This window comes from Anarhichas minor, unplaced genomic scaffold (assembly GCF_050575085.1).
Source record: "Anarhichas minor isolate MPS153535 unplaced genomic scaffold, ASM5057508v1 ptg000026l, whole genome shotgun sequence".
NCBI lineage: Eukaryota > Metazoa > Chordata > Actinopteri > Perciformes > Anarhichadidae > Anarhichas > Anarhichas minor.
The window spans coordinates 7250372-7269692 of NW_027466472.1; the positions used below are offsets into that span (position 1 = coordinate 7250372).

A 19321-nucleotide genomic window follows, 5' to 3' on the forward strand; every position below is an offset into this window, starting at 1 on the left:
GAGATACAAATGCCTAATGGCGTGTGCAAGATGTTTGTTTAGGCAATGAGGATTTGATTTTCTTTTCCTTTTCAGCTACAGTTAGGCCTACGCAACAAGAGAGAGACACACACAGAGGGGGAGCGTGACAGAGAGACACAGCATGTATGTGACCGAGTGTGTGAGAGAGGCATACGGGAGGACTGCAAATGAAACGGTGTCTTGTCTTATAGGGAGAGAGAGAGAGAAACGGGCGGTGAAAGGATTTTGGTGAGTGGGAATGTGTCGTAGCTGCGTTATCAGTGTAATCTTAAGTGAGGAGAGTTTAAAAACCATCACATTTTTACATTAATGTGCCAGTAGATATGGAGAATGGGAGACAGAGCGACGATTGCGTCATTGGTAGAGACGGAGTGTGTGTGTGTGTGTGTGTGTGTGAGAGATAGAGAGAGCAGAGTTTTGTTTGAATTGTTCATTATTGGAGCAGCAGTTAGCCCTGTTGCCATCCTGACACTGTCATGTTAATTACGTTCAGCGAGACTCTCTGTCCCTTGATGCCTCTTTTTTTTTTATCACTGTCTCCTTCTTCTTCTGTTTCCTTTCTTATTATCTCCCTCTCTGGCTCTATCTCTCGTCCTCTCCCTCTTTCTCCATGCACTTCTGCCTTCTCTTTCTCCCCCCCCCCCCCCCCCCACCTCTCCCTCTCCCATCTTCCCCTCATTCAGTCTTTTCATCTAATGCGCTCCGTTTCCTTCTCCTTCCTCCGTGCCCCTCTCATCCTCTATTTCTATGAAATTCACTACACTCCACCTTCATTTCTCTCCCTCCACCCTTTCCCCGCTCAGCTAACCACCAACATCCCTGTCACGACCTTGATCCTGTTTTGCATAAGCAGTGGATGCCATCGTTTGCTGTCTAAACTGTCCCAGCTCCCCTGCTGTTTACGGTCAATTAAAATTCTCCATTGCAGTTAAGTATTTGTGTTGCTCTGAGGTGAAGCAAATTATAAGACTTGCCCAGGAAACTGATGCCTCCCCCCTCCCCTATTTTACACTTATGCTTGGTTTATTTCTTGTAGCTATGTGTCCTGTACGTCTGTTTGAACCATGCAAAAGGGTTTCTTCACTGCTTCATAACCTTCATAAATCTTCTATAATTTATAACGAGGAACTTGCAATGATCTCCTTTCTGTCCTAGAACGAAAGGAATACAAAATACCCCTGAATGCACAGTTTTTGCCCAAATCTTCGTTTCAGTATCCAAAACAATTTATACGGTAATGATAACAACAACTGGGGCTCCAATTTGCAGAGAACACCCAAAAGCGAAAGTAATGCCATTACAGCAGCAGGAGCTTAAGATGTAACATGCCAAGTTTTAATTCGGTTAGCGTCAAGGGGCAGACACTTGAGGAATGACATGGAGTTTTTATTTGGTGCTCATCGTGGCTTTTCAATCTTCAAGGGACCATAAGAATAATAGATTAAAGAAATAAATGTGGCTGCCAGTCGTTTTATGTGACTTTGTTGGTGTCTCAAGTGAGTGCTGTATAAAACTTGTGGGACAACCAAATATTCCTCACAGCAGCATGTGAAGTGTGATACGCCGCTGCGGTTATGTTGTTGATATTATGTTGACACAGTGGTGACGATGGTGACTCCGCTCAGATCACAGTGATTTAGAGCTGCGCACCAGGAATAAAAGGGCAGGGCCGTAAAGCTGGGCCAGAGTCTAGAGACGATTCTCTGGTCATCATATTAAGCTTCATTAGGAACCAACAGTAACAGCTCGTTATGTTGCTCACTGTAATGGTCATTGTGTTGATTTTATTTGCACAGTTTGCATCCCCATTTCAATTAAACTTCAACCTCCGTAAGGTGAGAGAAAATGATGTGAGCATGTCAGGCTTTAGTTTACATAGTTTTCTCTACATGTGTGAAAAAGTCTGTCAAGCTTAAGCAATGACTGTCTACGGGCTGTGATTATTAAAGAAGTAAATGGATCAACTAGTAAACTACAAACAAGCCTGTGTGCCGCAGCGTGCTACTAAGATGTTCAAATGCTAACAGTGTTTTCTGCTCACAGCTTTATGTGAACATGTCTGTCTGTCACCTGTTACTGTGTAACTGGGGGAGCCTGAAGTTCTTTCAGCCAATGAGACTTAGCCCAGATTTTCTTTTGAATTTCCCAGGTTGCACTGCTGCACCTGTCTCCACTGTCGCCGTGATGGTCCCACCTTGAAATCCGAGGGAGAGAACGACAAGTCAGAAGAAAGGAATACATTGTTGTCATCCATTCCGAACAACTCCTCTGTGCCACAAGCTTTTGCCATGGCCAGGAAAAGTGTTTCTCGGACAAGTAGTTTCCTGTGACGGCTCTATGACGAATTTGAGATCCGCTTCTCCTTTGTTACCTCAACGGACCAAGATGATTTTTTGTCTGCTGCTAGTTCTGTCCATTTGGGTGGGATCTTATGACGCTGACTCCGCCCAGTCCGAACGGCGAGTTGTGACACACATAGCTGGTGACATCATCATCGGAGCGTTGTTCTCCGTCCATCATCAGCCTCCCGCTGACAAGGTAAGCTCCTGCCCTGTCTGCAGAATGGTTTGTGTGTCATAGTTATAGTCAATCTGTTTTTGTGACTGTAGATTTTGTGTAAATCTGTAATCCTGCCTGGATTTGAACGAAGCAGAAGATGGATACAATTATGCTCAGAATAATTATTGGAGATCATTTTTGGGCAAATTTGCGATCTATTGGACAGAGAGTTATAACGCTGCTCTGCTTATTAACAACATATTCAATTTGTACAACAGGTACCTCCATAGGAGTTCATGAACCACTTGCTTCCCCAGGAACCTATTTGACATTTAAGCTTTTTTTCCATCTAACTTTTAATAGTTGCAAATGGCCATGAGAATATAAATCCAACATTAGCCCAGCAGTGAAGCAGACATGTGTTAAAGCCCAAGTTTTTAAATGTGTCTTACTGTTCATACAGGCTGCTAAAACAATAAAAATGTGTCTGAATAATGAATGTCATCATCAGTAATGACACAATTTAGACAACATTGTTATCTAAAGGCCACTTCAATTTCACTTGATTTCTTCTGCCACCCTGTCTGCACAGGTACATGAACGCAAGTGTGGCGCGGTGCGAGAACAGTATGGCATCCAGAGGGTCGAGGCCATGATGTACACACTGGACCGCATCAACACCGACCCACACATCCTTCCCAACATCTCCCTGGGCTGCGAGATCCGGGACTCCTGCTGGCACTCAGCTGTGGCTCTGGAACAGAGCATCGAGTTCATACGGGATTCGCTCGTCTCCTCTGACGAGGCTGAGGAGTGGGCTGAAAGAGCGTCCTGGGGAGGAGGAGGAGGTGGAGGAGGCGGAGGAGGTGGAGGTCCCACGATGAAGTGTGCAGACCCCTCTGCTACTCCGATGCGGGGGAAGAAACCCATCGTGGGTTTAATTGGACCAGGGTCAAGCTCGGTAGCCATCCAGGTCCAGAACCTTCTACAGCTGTTCAACATACCACAGATTGCCTACTCTGCCACCAGTATGGACCTCAGCGATAAGGTGAGCCCGTGTACCTGTAGACAAATATCTAGGCCATTGAAGTTGTACAGAAGTAGGCTTAGGAACTGGAGAGAGAATGTATTTCTGCTACTTTAATGTGACTTTAATTAAATTAAACGTTTACTTAACTGAATGTTCTAGATGCTCCCGTATAACTCTGCCACTCATTGATTTTTATCTCCATTGTTTCAGAGCCTTTATAAGTACTTTATGCGGGTGGTGCCTTCGGATGCCCAGCAGGCAAGAGCTATGGTGGACATTGTCAAGAGATACAACTGGAGCTACGTGTCTGCTATACACACTGAAGGTACAACCACCCACACACTCCGTCTCTGACTTTTAAACTCGTCTCCTAAGCTCAGACATGGACACACACACACACACACACACACACACACACACACACACACACACACACACACACACACACATTGTGTGCTACAGACATATAATAAATTGTAATTGTCTGAATTATATGTTTTTGGTACAGGCAAGGAGATGCACTGTACAAACTTACCTATTCACTCACTCACTCACTCTGAAGGTGGTAGTGAGTTGTGTCAGTCGGTTAACTTGTGGGAGATGTGTGACAGCTATGCACATGAACTGGAGGATAATGCAGTGACAACGTGTGTGTTCATGGCTCCACTGAGAGAAGGCTTGTTGAACCACACACACACACACACACACACACACACACACACGCACACACACACACACACACACACACACACATCGAGGGCTCTAGATCCTGGCCTCTGGCATTGCCTGAGGGCATTACAGCAGTATTTGAGTTGAGCTATGAAGGGTAAGTGTTTGTATTTGTCAACCTTGGTGTTATACACACACAGCGTATGCAGGTATATATGCATACAGTATATAAGGAGAGAGATTGGTAATATAACGGACTAAACCCTAGTAACAACTTTGATTGATGCTAATTAAACCTCGCCTAATTGTATTATCATTAACTCTAATTATTCCAATTGAAAATGCAAAGGGATTTATTTGCAGATGTTTAGACACTTTTACTAATCTGTCCACATTTGTTTATGTCAATGATGGGCGACAGACAAACCCTGCATGTCGCTCACAATATGGTGTCAGAAATAACATGTGTCTTGTGTGTGACATTTATTTTTACCTTCCTATGAGATCTCCGTGTGTGTGTGTGTGTGTGTGTGTGTGAGTGGTGAGCTGGTGTGCTGCTATTAATCTTAGCTGCAAGACAGGCAGCGTTTTATGTGGAAAGGCATTTGTGTTTGAGAGAGAGTGCTAGTGGTTGTGTGCGCAATTGTGTGCGTTTGTCAGGGAAGTATTCAGTCTTTGTATTTCATCAGACATGCGGGTTTCACCTTGGAACTGGTCCTCAAGGTTGACTGCTGCCTTTTCGAGAGGGAGAGAGAGAGAGAGGGGGAGAGAGAGAGAGGTGGAGAGATAGAGAGGGGGGGAGAGAGAGAGGGAGAGAGAGAGGTAGAGAGAGAGAGAGGGGGGGGGGGGGAGAGAGAAAGAGAGGGAGGAAATAAAGGGTTTATTGAGGAAAAGCTGAAGAAGACAAATGGGGGGGGGGGGGGGGGGTGGGTGAGGGACAAGGGATGAAGAGAATTGGGAAAAGCACGCAATGATAATGACGCCAGAAAACCACAGAAGACCAAGTACTTGGGATAGATATGAGAGGGTGTGCAGATTGAGGGGGGGGGGGGGGGGCTCATCAATTATCTGCATCAACATTTTGCATCTGGAGGCTACAGACAAAAGAAACCGATATGCAAGAAACTGAATAATACATGTAATATCAGCACAGTAATTACATCGACATAATGAAATAATATGATTGGAGGGGGCAATACCGTGAGTAGTGCTTTCTCGTTGGTAAATAGTATGTGTCATACGTGTCTGAATTTCTGAATGTAACGTGTGGATTTTACTTCAGTTCCTGTTCCATTTGTAAAGCGAAGAAGTCTCTTCGGCCTGGTTTGGTATCGTCAGACTAATCGGACACAAAAGATAGATTGACGGATAGTCAATGTGCAGTTCATATAGCAACTCAGATGACATAAAATGTGATTCAAGACTTGAAAACAGCATCAAGGGAATTGAAAGGTCAATTGCGTCAAACATATGTGAACAGGCGTAACAACAAATACTACATATATGAATTTTGACTGAGCTGATGTCTTTGGGAGTTTAAGCAGAAACGCTGACGCCTATGCTTTAATAGACAGAGGAGAAGCTCTAAAGTCTAACAGTTCCTGGAATAAAGTCTTTGTAGAGCACCTTGGGGAGACCAGCCTGTAGCTGAAGGTGCTCAACTGCTTCACTCGGCGCTGTGAAGGGGAAGGGAGGTGTTGCACATTGTCCTTTGTCAGCACTTTCTTCTTTAATCCACCACCATCCACTTTCATTCCACCACCATTATGGCTCGTACGGATATTCTGTCCAATATTGGTCGCGGTCTGTTGTCTGATCATAAAACAAACTAATAATAATTCACACACTTGGTTGCAATTGGGTTTCAATCTTCATTTAGTATTTCCTTGAAGAGAATCATGATCGTCCACCACTGTGTCGCTCTTTCTCTCTGCCTCCCTCTCGGTGCCCTATGTTCAGTTTAATTCAATTTGGCTGAAGCGGTTTTATTGACATGTGTCACCCAAGCACGCTCCAACCAAAATTGATCAATCTCTCAATAAATTAAGATGCCAACCTTCTCTTCACTCTCGCTCCCCTTCTGTCCTTTTACTCATCTCCACCTGCTCAGTTTTCTCTGTTTCCTTTCCCATCATCCCTCTCTCTCTCTCTCTGTCTCTGTAGCATGACATGCCCTGTTTCTTTTTAACTGCCATCGGCTGCACAGGATTGAGGAAGATGAAACTGGGAAGGTTTGGGGAGGGCAGTGTGAGGTATAATGAATGGCGACTGAAAATGCTCACATATTTATTGTTGTCTCTGGCAGTGTAGCCTCAGGGTGAAGATTCAAAGTGGGTCATGGGCCAGTTTCTGTTGGGTCCCCATATAACAAGAACTTTGTGTTTTAATGAGCCTGGGTCAGAGGACTATATCTACTCAAATTGACTCAGGCTGCGATTGCAGAACTCATGTTCTGGGAATCCATTTAATGGCTTCTGTTAAGAAAGATAGATGGTGTGCCAGTCCTGAGGGAGTTTTAAATAGAGATTTCCGATTGGCACAGATGTTAGTAAGGTCATAAAGAGAGAAAAATGTCTGAGCTGTTGCCATTTTAAACCCCATTTTAAAAGGCTTTACCGGAGGATATGTGTGCTGGGAAATAGTTTACTAAACCATATGTAATTACCTGCGCCGTGTATAGGAGCACATGCATGCATCAGTGCAAATAGTGTGCACTGATTGTGTGTACTTGTTTGTTTCTCTGTATTCTAGCTCCAGAGTTTGCTCAGTAGGATAAAGGCATGGTGCAAGTATAGTTTGTTATGGTTAAAAAAAAAACTGCTGTGCATCCTGTCTGTAGCCTGGAGCTACTTCCATTGCAAAATAATGTGATAACACACATGCACATTTCATCTGAAATGATTGAAAAAAAATATACAACCGCTGTTTTTTACCGCTGAGTATGAGATTTTCTGCTTCTCTGTGTTCAACATAATTGTATCCTGAATATTTTGGCGGGATAGACTCGTGCGAAATAAACAAGTCATTTGAAGACAATCGTTTGGGCTTTAGGAAACTGTGATGGGCATTGACGCATTGACGTTTTTTAGACCAAACGATTGACCGATTAATCGAGAAAATAGTTGACAGATTAATCAATAAGGGAAATAATTGTTAGCTGCACTCCTAAATTAAGTGGCAACATTACAAGGAATAGCATGTCTGTCACCACCTTTACATTTACTTCATACTTCCTCAATAATGTAGACTGATGCAAAAACAAATACATTGTACAGAGCGTGAGTCTGAGTCAGCATGTGTGCTGACGCATGCTGTTATGTATTTGTGTTTACGTGCGTGTTCCATTAGCCGTGTAATTCTGTAATCTTGTTTAACTCTGTGTTTGACACAGTGCGAGTGTCAGTGAGCATCTGCCCTGGGGTATTACTGCGTTTGTGACATAGCTGCACATTGTTGGAGACACTCCAGATGTGATATGCGGTGGTGAGTGCAATGGTGAGGAGGATGGAGGAGACCTTGGAGAGGACACGAAAAGGAGAGGGATTGTCAGGAGGCGGCTGAGAGGGCAGGAGGATACCCTTTACTTCATCATGTTTACGTTTTTTAGTGCATGTTGTTTTTCTCTGGGTGAAGCCGTGACCAGAGTGAATGAGTGTTGGAAAGAAGAAACGGACAAGGAAGGGAGAGCGGGGAAAGGGAGAGAACATTTAATTGCATGTAATAGACCTGATAAGAGTGACAAGTGGTTGAGGGTGGTAATTGAGAAGGATGGAGGAAGGGCGAGAAGGAGAGTGGAGGGGTGGAAACATCGGGAGAAAAGACACAGAAGCACCTGTCTCTGTGTCTTAAAATGTACTGCCTGATTTACTGCTACCAGAAAGCGGGGACAGATGAAGCAAGTAGCTAGAGGAGGAGGAGAGGGAGCTCCACGAAGGGCAAGCAGAAGACTCTTCAGCTTTGCATTTGATTGCATGTTGTAATTTATTGCAAGATATCAGATGCATAACAAGTTGAGATGGAGAGATCAAAGAAGAAGAGGGCAGAGGGGCATACATGAGAGGAGCGAGAAAGGATCTTTTTTCTTTTTTTTAATCTTTCATGTATTTCTGAAAAAAAAGTACTTTATGCTGTTTTTGTTCTTTTTTATGTTTATCATTGAAATTATAGATTTAGATACAGGGATTATATAGACACAGCTTTGTAGAGGAAACCAGCAAGAGGGGAAAAGGGACTAAAGCACAAAGGGGTTAAAGGGTTAAAAAGAAAACAGATTGACGTTGTGAATGTGCAATCTCAGTGCTGGATGTCCCAGTTGTCTCTGTCAGACGGAGGTGATGAAACAAAGCGAGTCACTACATGCACTGTATGTGAGGTGTTTGCCTCCAAAATGTGACGGTCACCGCGGAGCTACATGACTATAGTGTTAATGAATGAAGGGCACGATTTAAGGCAATAGGGAGAAAGTGGTCACGGTGAATTGAAGTAAGCAGGAGTTGCAGGTATCAACTGCTGTACTGAACGTAGAGAGCTGGAATTGAAGGGGTTGTCAGACTCTGTGTTCATTTTCACTCTGCTTTGCATGTATACTGTATTTATTCACAGTCCATGTCAAAGCCGATGAAGCCATTTGATGATTAGTGACGTAGATGACATACATAGTGACATGCATGACATATGAGGTCATATGAGGTTTATTTGGGGTTCAGTAGTGAGGAAGAGCGGACAGACTGACTCCCTATTCTGTTTGGTCCACAGTGATGATGAACTGATGAATGTGTGTCTGTGGGTGGCTTTTTTTATTTGGTAGGGATGGGACAGCTTTAGTATTTCTGTGTGAGAGTGTGCTAGTATTATAAAGTAGCATGGAGGACATGTGTGTTAGAGACATTGAGAGGCAGAACTGGAGTGATAAAGAGACACATGATAGGCTTACCGAGTGTGCATGTGTGAGAGAGAGTGTGAGAGAGAGAGATGTCTCGCACATAAATCCCTTTTGAGACCAGAGTGAAGTAGGTTACAAGCTTTATCGATTTTGATGATGGTAACAGTAGGAATGTGTGCGTGTGTGCACGAGTGTGTGTGAGTGTGTCAATGTGTGCAGGGGAAGGACGGTCTGTACCATCTGTCTCCCATTCCTCTCACTGAGACACTAATTACAGGACTTTACACTTCGCTCCACCACACTCATCATTGGCCTGACTACACACACACACACACACACACACACACACACACACACACACTGAGATGTAGTAGCGGTCAGGGATTGTGGGATGTCTGACACTTTCTGTGTACATTTCCTCTCCCTCTCTTTCCCCTTTTTCTCTCTGTGTACCTTCCTTTCGTGCCATGATTCCCCGTCTATCCTTCCCTCACTCTATTTCTATCACTTCTTCTCCTTTGACCTCTTCATTTAGCCTCATCAATTTAAGTAGAGCATAGATCAATAATGCCAAATTAGACTGCATTCTATCGTTGATAATATACAATACTCCGTAAAAAGGAGGAAACATTAGAACATGTAACAACGTCATTGAGTGAGAAAACCGAAACACTGGTTTAAAAAAACAAAAAAGAAGGTTGAGGAAGAGATCATTTAGATGTTTTCTTCCGTCATCACAGAGTAGGGGAAGAGATCAAAGGGAGAGGAAGAGAAATTAAAGAGGGGAATCCTATCATATTCTTTGCCAGTGTTTACAACCATTCATTAGCATAAATTCCAGGTCACCCACTTTCTCTGGCAAAGAAACGGGTGCCACAGTGGGGAGATGCTTTCTCTGACATCAATTTGAGCTTTCATGAGAAGAGAAGTAGCAGGCAGTTTACTGCAGTGGGCATGTTTTTGGCATGTTTTTGAAAATCAGAAGGGATCAGGTCTTTAACTGTCATTTTTTCCACCCAACAAATATTGGCTATTAGGGAGAATTAGACTACTTACGATTGCACATGTCCTCTTTCGGTTTGCACAAGTCAGTCGAAACCTGAATTAAATCAATTGTGTTTGTTGTCATTATGTCATTCCTATGCATATGCATGCATGTATATACGTATGTCTCTATCCATCTACACATCCATCCATGTTCATTTGTTCCTTTAATGGAATCAATAATGCTCATTGGCTACAGGTTGCCCCTTTATCCATTTGTCTATCTTTACATCTACGTATCTTTACGCACATCCATCTATGTTCCTCTGCTGTAAAACTGTTTTCTGAGTAATTCTAAAACAAAACTGAATTCTTTAAATCTTCCTCACCCTTCCCTTTTTTTTATGGTTTTCCAGGCAACTATGGTGAAAGTGGGATGGAAGCATTCAAGGACATGGCAGCCAAGGAGGGCATCTGTATCGCCCACTCTGGTAAGGTACTCGGGTCAAGACAACCACTGTTAATCAATTTTAATACCAAACGCTACAGAAGGTTGTAGTCAAGTTAGAAACTGCATTGAATGTTTGTGGGTGTACAGTTGGCGGAAGGGTTCGTTAGTATTTTACTTTTTGTCAAACAAGTACACCATGGTGTCAGCAGTTAAAATACATTTACCTGCCCTCACAGCTTATAGACTTATCTACTAAACAAGAAGACAAACCGTGTATTTAACAATAAAGATCGGCCTGTTGTTCTATCGGGTGTCTGACACTTGAGCACAATAAAATAGAAACACTGTGACAAAGAAACCCCAAAAGACACTCAGCACTTCACAACACATGACGCAACAGAGATCAGAACGCATCACATCCGTCACAGACCATGTTTGTATTTGTCCGACATGTTTTTTTTAATCTCAGGTAAAATCTGGAGCAATGCTGGAGAGCAGAGCTTTGATCGGCTGCTGGAGAGACTGAGGGGCCACCTGCCTAAAGCCAGGGTGGTGGCGTGTTTCTGTGAAGGCATGACCGTCCGCAACATCCTCATGGCCATGAGACGCCAGGGGCTGGTCGGAGAGTTCCTGCTCATCGGCAGGTCAGTGGAGCTACAAAGTCTTACTTTCCTTAAACAGGGGATATACATTACAGGGGTTCCCCCAGGAAATTATTAATATGATTGAGATGCATCAATGGATCCTTGATTTCCTCTGTTTACTCTTTGAGTCTTTTTCAGTTTTTGGAAAGTTGGGAAGAAAATATGTTTTCCATGTGATATAGTCAGGCAGCTATATTTAAACGGTGGGATTTCAGCCACTGGATGTTTTTGAGGGCAGATGGAGAGGCAAAGCTGTGGCTCCGCACTCTTCTCTGAAATAACCCTCTTACGAGATCCATTGATGAATATAAACACGGAGATATTAACATTACAATAAGAAGAGCTCAGCTGGTAAATATACACTACTAATTTCAACCAAGTTCTGTGCATGAAGTGTGCATCCAGCTGGTGATTATGAAACTGCAAAGTAACTTCAACCGGGTCTTTGACCTGCAGTGCTGGTTGCATTTTCCCACATTTTGTAATTATTCTGCACACGTCTTCAGGTGAAGGTGACTGATTGAGCCCCAAATATTGCCCAACTGAAAAACTGGCAAGTCTTATTTGCTGATTTAGTAACATATTGTTTTATTTTGTATTAATTAAGTAAATGACTGATAATCCTAAATAGATCAATGTAATTAGCTGAACCGAGTTAGACAGATTCAGACATTTCTTCTTTTGTAATCAGTTTAGTTTCTAGTTTTTTTTATTTCATAAATGTGCATTAATGTTTTTATATAGTGGATGAGGTCATTAATTCAGTGGAGATGGCCTGCTTCTGTTACAGAAGTGTGCTAGATAATGTATACTTTTGTAGCCAGGGCTTGACATTACCACTGAACAACAGGTAAATATATATATAGACGGGTAAACTCTTGTTTGAGTCTACTTTGTTTTAAAAACTCCTTTTCAAAGACATTAATCTGTCCAGTTCATTTTGAACCAAGGGACCTCTGGGACTTGTTGGTAGAAAAACTTGCCTCTGAAAAACGGTGGATCAGTAGTCTTTGTGTCACAAACATAGAGAGCCTATTGAATGGTGGTAAATACCCAAATAGACTGTACAGCCAAACCGTACAGCAGGAGACATTGTTGTCCTTTACACATTCACAATAACGCACATGGACAGACGCGCTGAATTTCGGCGGTGGTTTTCACATTAAGCTTTGTTCTCGCTTAGATGACTTCCTCCTACATTTCACTTGCAAAAGTAACCTTCCAAATAGGGTTGTTTTTATCTACATCTGTGCATGTGTATATATATATATATGTGTATATGTGTGTTTGTGTGCATGTGTGTATAGAAAATTTCTTCGAAGCCCTTTAGTTGCCATGCCAACTGTGTAATAAACATAAGATGGAAATTTATTTTAGCACCTTTGCCAGCCAATATGCAGAGAACAAAATAGACTGAATAGATTGGACCCATTCTCATGTTTTTACCATTATAATGCCGCAAATGTAATTCTATTCAATTCTATTCTACTCTTCCCGCAGTGATCTGCGCTGCGTAACTAAATTGTAGACGGCATCATTTTTTGTTGTCATCGCCACCACGATGGTCATGTCATCACCACCTTCATCTTACTCATCATCATCTTCATCTCCGTCATCATCGTCGTCATCCTGCTGAGAGCGAGGTAAAGTACTAAACCGTACTCCTGGTGGTTGTGTTTTTCTTGCCATTATAGATGACAGTGGAAGGAGAGAGAGAAAGATCACGAATCAGTTCAACACATCTGTTTTAAATGGTGGCCCAGAGCTACAAAACTGGCCCTTCTCCCCTCCTGTAACAGTTACTGTGAATGTGCCTTTGAGCAAAACACCTTACCTCCCACTGGTCAGCAGCAGAAATATAATGGAAGCTCTCAAATGTGAATATGTGGATAAAAATGTTTTTTCCTATATCACTTTAATTCTCAGTCAAAATGAGATGGCTGCAGAAACCTGGGCTTTGTTTCTTCGCAGAGATCGCTGTAACTCTCATGGTGCTTCAATTAAAAGTTGAACTGCTTTCAACTTTTTTTCAGCGTTCCAATGCTTTGGAGACTCAACCAATCATATGTTTTTGTTTCACCCTATTCAGCTCCATCTATAGAATGCTGTTAGCCAGTTCCCAGTGCTTTTTTAACGACATTACTACTTCAACGAGCGCTTGAACAAGCCGACTGTTTTGCTGCTGTGTGAACACAGCACAAGAGAGACTTTTTCCAATATACCTAGTTTGGGGTTTTGGCTGGTTGGAAACTGTTGAGGGTTCTCATCCTTGTTGCTGGGTTGTCATTGTTTCTTCTATTGGTTATTCAGAGCACCTGCATGAAAGAGAGTGGGATCAGGGGTATAGCGGGATTGTCTTACACTGTTTTGGTGAAGCTCATTGCTGTCAGGTAAAAAAGAAGCAGCTGGCAAAGAGCATGGCTGTTTAACTTCTCCCCAGTAAAATGTGCAGTGGCCATGACTGCATATCATAGGGAATTGGACCAATTAGCAAGACAAAAGCCAAAACATTCTTGGATGAATAAATGTGAATAATGGATGCAAAAGAAAGTTTGGCTCTGTAATTCAGCACAGCAATTTGCTGTTTATTCTAACAACCAACCAAAGAAAGTGTTATTTGATATTAAATCTGAGTCATTATCCTGGACATTTAGCTTACATAACCTGTTGCCAAATTAATGCCAACAGTTTCCTTAAATTATGCAACACCATCTAGAAACCAGTTGAACAGTCCCCCTCATTTCACAATCAATGATCATTGTCAAATTAAAATTCCTTTATCTAAGTGAAAAAGTATTTAAATTAACTCAAGCTCTCACACCATTTCTCTTTCCCCTTGTGTAAAGAAAGCAGTTTTCTATGGCTGAATATGGAACCTAAGGGCTTGTTAAAATAGATTTTTTGCAGTACAGTATATCTTGTAGTCCTCCATCTCTGGCCAGTCTGTCTTGATTAGGTCAGTTAATTGAATATCAGCCTTTGTTAGCGTCAGTATCATAAACGGACTGTAGTTGTAAATTGGAGATGGTCACGGGTGGGTTCCGTGCTCACTGGAGGTCTGTGCAAGGAACTTCTGATTAGCCCAGTTGGGCAGACACCCGTTTAACACCAGGATAATTACGTTACCACAAGAGCACACCGAAGATTATTCAGATACCAAGGACAGATTAGCATGGTCATTAATAGAGTAGACTACTACAAGATGTCCAGATTACATTTGTGTTGTTGAGATGGGCTGTTAGCAAGTCACTGTCACTTTTCTTTGACCTTAATCCTCGAACCTCTCATAGGGAACTCATTTTGAGAAACACTTTTATACATAAACACTTAACCCCCTCCTGCTATTAGTCTGAATGGGTCCTCTGTGACACGGCTTTGGTACCCTGCTCCTGATACGTTTAATGATCAGTAACATTATTGTAGACATTGATAGCAACTTCCCGATTTTTCAACCTTAAACTCTTCCTACTGAATCCAACTCTGTGCCCCTTCTAGGCTTGGCTCCCTCTCGATAAAGTATCTGCACTATTTGTCATTTTGAAATTTCGGAATAAACATTGTAGTGACATTGCACTTATAATTAACTGATAAATTAATGTTTGTTCACTCAATGTATTTTTTACAGGCTTAGTGCAATTTTGTCATTCATGAGTGATGACGACTTCAAACCGCACAACTTTGGCCCTGAATGTTCACTCGCTGAAAGTGCAGTGGAGACCTTAGAATGACATCAGGAATACTCCCATTGCCGGCTATTTACATGAAAGTTTAAAGTTTCAATTGTTTCAATTTAAAAAGCTTCAGCAGATGCTCAGTTTCACTGTGTTTCTTGTTTTAGTATATCTAGTTTTTTACTGTACTAATAATATAAAAAGACCCGCATCAGGTCCCGGGGCTAACTACCACATCACAAGGAAGCTATGAGACACAGTCTGGATTTGGAGCCTGGGTGTATTGATTGCTTCTGTCCTATAATTCCTCATTGTGCCAGCAGGCTACAGACCCATTAATGAATAGCTAGGCTGAGATAAATATCAAGCCACATGGGACACACAACCCCCCCCCACCACCACTTACACAGCTACACGTACACACACACTTATGGGCACAAATTCAAATGGCCTCATGTCAATAGATTTCCCCTAAATCAGCTAAATAACCTCTTTTATCCGTCTTTAAGCGAAACATCATCTCCTTTCTCAAATTCAAATAATATCTTATCAATGCCACTTAAACGAATCTGTTTCAGCCCCCACTTGTAAAATTGCACTTCCTTCTTCCATATTTTGCAGCCATACATACGATCCACCACCCGAAATACATATTGAATTAGTCCAAACACCGTTTTTTGTGATATTGCATGTTTGGCAGGGCCTGTAAATTACTTATTACAGAAAGATTGCAGATTGTGTGTGTTTGTGTTGTTTTATACACTGTACCAGACAAATAAACAATCTACAGTAGATGTATGGCTCAATGGGTCAGGCATCAGACGTTTAAAATGGTATTTACCTTCTTGTACACACACGCTTACACAAAATACACTGTCCCTCCTTGCAATAAATTTCCACCCATGCCATGCAGGGCAGCCAGTGATAATCGCTATGACTTCTATGGTTGACTTCACAGCAACAACATCTATGTATTTTATGGTCAGACATTTCAGTTTGAAATATGTTTCTCTCCCAAGCACTGTCTCCTGTTTACCTGTTACTGTGTGTCCACGTCACCATTTATAAATGGCAGGATTTTCTCATTTGCAGCTGTTTCGCAGCAACAGATTTTTAGGAAAACATTTTCTGTGCTCTGCGTGTCCTTAATGGGGAGACCCGAGTTGATTAAAAATCAGCCAAAACATTAGTTAAACAGTGCAAATACTAATTCTATAACTATATAATAGATTAAAAAAAACAATCCATGTAATTTGCGACCTTACAATTCAAGCAGTGTAGTTACATTTCCATGCCCAGAATGTTACCACTGCTGGATTCTCTGTGTTTTCATACGAGGCCGATATTCAGACTGTGCTAAAGAAACGACTATACTGTTGAATGAATTGAAAGAGAATAGTTTGAATCAAAAAGTCAAAAAGCTGATCATCCAGCACAAGTCTGCACCCCTTCTGCCTGCTGTTGCCATGGAAATATCCCCTACCATATTTGGATGAATCCAGCATAGCAGCTGGGGCGATATGTGGCGCATGCGCATGCGTTTATATGAATGGCTATGTGCATCTGCATATGTGTGTGTTACTGTCAGGAGGTTTTTCTGTGGAGCTAACAGTCGTACGGAGAGTGACATTAACTAATCATCGCTGTCAGAAGAAAGGCTAATTGATAATGCTAATGGCCATTTCAGTAAAGATTCAGATCAATGCCTGAAGACTTCTGTGCTGATGTTCTACGACCCCACTGCCCTCTCATCTCTCATAACTCCCTCAAATGTCTCGTCTCATTATTAACTTATCACTTTGTTCCTTTTCTTTCCTCTCAGCTGTGACTTAATCTCATCGTCTCTCACACCGTCACTTTGCCCCTCTCTAAATCCAGCTGCTTGATATTTGTCAAGAGTGTAAGAGTGTGATGTGTGCGAACTGAGACCCCGTACCGCTCGTTTAACAGAGGTCAGATCCCCGCCGTGTCCCACTTCACACCACAGCTGTCCGTTAAGGCCGCACCTCCTTGTGGAGGGGGAAGGAGAGATGCAGAAAGGCGAGGAAATGGAAAGAAGGGAGAAGATGGTTGAAGAGAGGAGAGATTAGCACTTCAGGGCAGAGTGGAGAAGACCGGTATAGTGTGTGTGTGTGTGTGTGTGTGTGTGTGGCCTTCAAATAGCATGGTAATAAAAGATTTTGTGTCAGACATGAAAAGCAAATCGCTCACAGTAGGAGTGTAATTTACGCATCACTGCCGGGTTTGGGATGTATCTGTCCTTGCAAACACACATTTACACAGACACACATTAACACACGGAGGTCCTGATACACACGCTCACACATACTGTACATGCACACAGCAACACGGTCTATTCCAGTCTGTATTCCAGTATCATGTTAATTCACCCTTGATTAAAACAGGAGCTGTTTAGTGTCATTTAATTGGCGAACGATGGAAATTAAATCTGCACTTTTTTTTTTTTTATAGCTTTGCATTAAAAGATGGCTTGTAATTAAACACAGGGGGATATGTAGGAAAGGATGATGGATGGAGATGGAAATTAGTTTAGCATTTGTATTAGAACTTGTGTGTGAATGTGTGTGTGTGATTATACAACGTCAGTGTTTATGAGTTTGTGCATCTTAGAAATACAAATGTGAGACACTGTGCGTGTAGGCAGGTGTGTGTGTGTGTGTGTAAATGAGTGACTAAGTTTGGTGAGTGAGTGAACTTCCTACGGTGCGATCTGTAAAGGTTGTGAGATCAATACATGGTCTGTGGCTTCATGGCTTCTCTCTGGAGGTCCACTGCGGGAGACATTTCAACACACACACACACATGCATGCATGCACACACGGACTGCATTTTCTTGACTCTATTTCTCATCCTAATCGTGACATACTGTCAAGTATATCTTGATATTTTATTGTTTGTGTCATTACGCATTTGGAATGACTTTGATTTCCTACTTCTGGAGCAACAGTTGGTTTGTGGATTGCTGTTTTAAAACCTTAAGTTTGGCATTTGGCCGTTGCTATCTTGGCTTTTGGTGGTAGTCATTTTGTTTTTTGCAACCAGAAGTGACACAAGAGGGTAGAGCTAAGTACAGCTGAATGCTAGATAAGACATATTTAGGCAACCAAAATGTTACAATTAACTTCCATGAACTAAAAGCACAACGCTGTGGTAGCAACCTGTCAATCACAAGGTAGCCACGCCCTAAAATATACCCTGCTTTATCGTCTATTTTAGTCAAAATGGACCATCATTTACTAAATGAACATCATGCTGTATTGAAGAAGACTTGAAACTAGCGATTGAGACCATAAACTCATGTTCACAATGTTCTTATCGACTTACATACAATCGTACTTCTTCTGCAACCAGAGGAGTCGGCCACTGATGGCCATTAGAAAGAATGAAAGTTTTAACCACTTGCGCATTGGCTTTACTTATGAAATGAAACACTCAAAACTCTGTAGTTATTTGACAAATATGCACATGTTTGGTAATGTGTCAGATAAGGGGCCATCAACTTTCATTGGATGTGACATGTGTTTTTGTCATTGTTATTGACATTCTTTTGTTGTACAACATCAAGCCCTTTTCCGAAGGCAAAGTTCCTTGGATCTCTTCTTACTAGGTGTCATAAGTGTCAACCACATATCAAAGAACTCGGCAGGTTTATGTCTTCACATTTTAAACCCAACACATTTTAAACGAAACTCTACCTTGACTTTCATTTTCAGCTGTCAGTTCGGGTGAAGTCCTCTGAGACAGCTGATCAAAACGCTGCTCAACCGAAACTATACAATATCAAAGATTTTTTTATTCAACTCACATTTTATTCCTTCTCTTTCTTGGTTTTTTTCGTTGGCCCCTCTGTCTCCTTCTCTCTCTGTCTTTTTGACACTTTACTTTTTTCTCTCTTCCTGCTTCTTCTTTCCTTCGACCAGAAAGGAAACCATGAAAAACATTGTTTCCTTTCTAGTCTCTGTTTAACTTGTTTGCTCATGAATGTTTATTAGAATTGAGTGGGAAGACTTAAGGCGATATCCAGGACAACAACTTTCCTGTTTTTATTATTTATCATTGTATTTTACCTTTATTTTACGAGGAAGTCCCATTGAGATCTTGCCAAGGTAATAATGATGCGATGGTCAGTCTTTTTTATTACCCGCACCCAGCCAACCCTGTAAGAGAGAGAGGTTAAGAGAAGGTAGACTATGCATGCAATGTTTTTGTAAGTTATTGATAATTTAGTTGGAACGCTGCTTTGTCACTTTTTGATCTGTTGCCCAAACCTGTGATACTTTCTAATACTGTATGTGCAGCCTGAACCTGGTCAACCCGTGCATCATTACAAGGTATAAAAGTTATAATAATGATGAATAATAATGATTAAAATATATTTCAAAACAGGGTTACAAAGTGCTTTACAAATATTAACAACATAATAACACAAAACAAACAATCATGGAGTTA

The 19321-nt window shown here is 41.8% G+C and overlaps 1 protein-coding gene across 1 annotated transcript in view; it reads left to right on the plus strand.

The window, feature by feature from the left end:
* The first annotated feature begins 2406 nt into the window (after positions 1-2406).
* The window catches only part of grm5b (glutamate receptor, metabotropic 5b), a 47509-nt gene continuing 30594 nt past the window's right edge, over positions 2407-19321 (plus strand). Inside the window, exons 1-5 of the mRNA XM_076100206.1 lie at positions 2407-2559; positions 3113-3568; positions 3761-3875; positions 10502-10576; positions 11006-11180. Of these exons, the coding sequence (XP_075956321.1) occupies positions 2407-2559; positions 3113-3568; positions 3761-3875; positions 10502-10576; positions 11006-11180 (974 nt within the window). The remainder of the gene's footprint in view (positions 2560-3112; positions 3569-3760; positions 3876-10501; positions 10577-11005; positions 11181-19321) is intronic.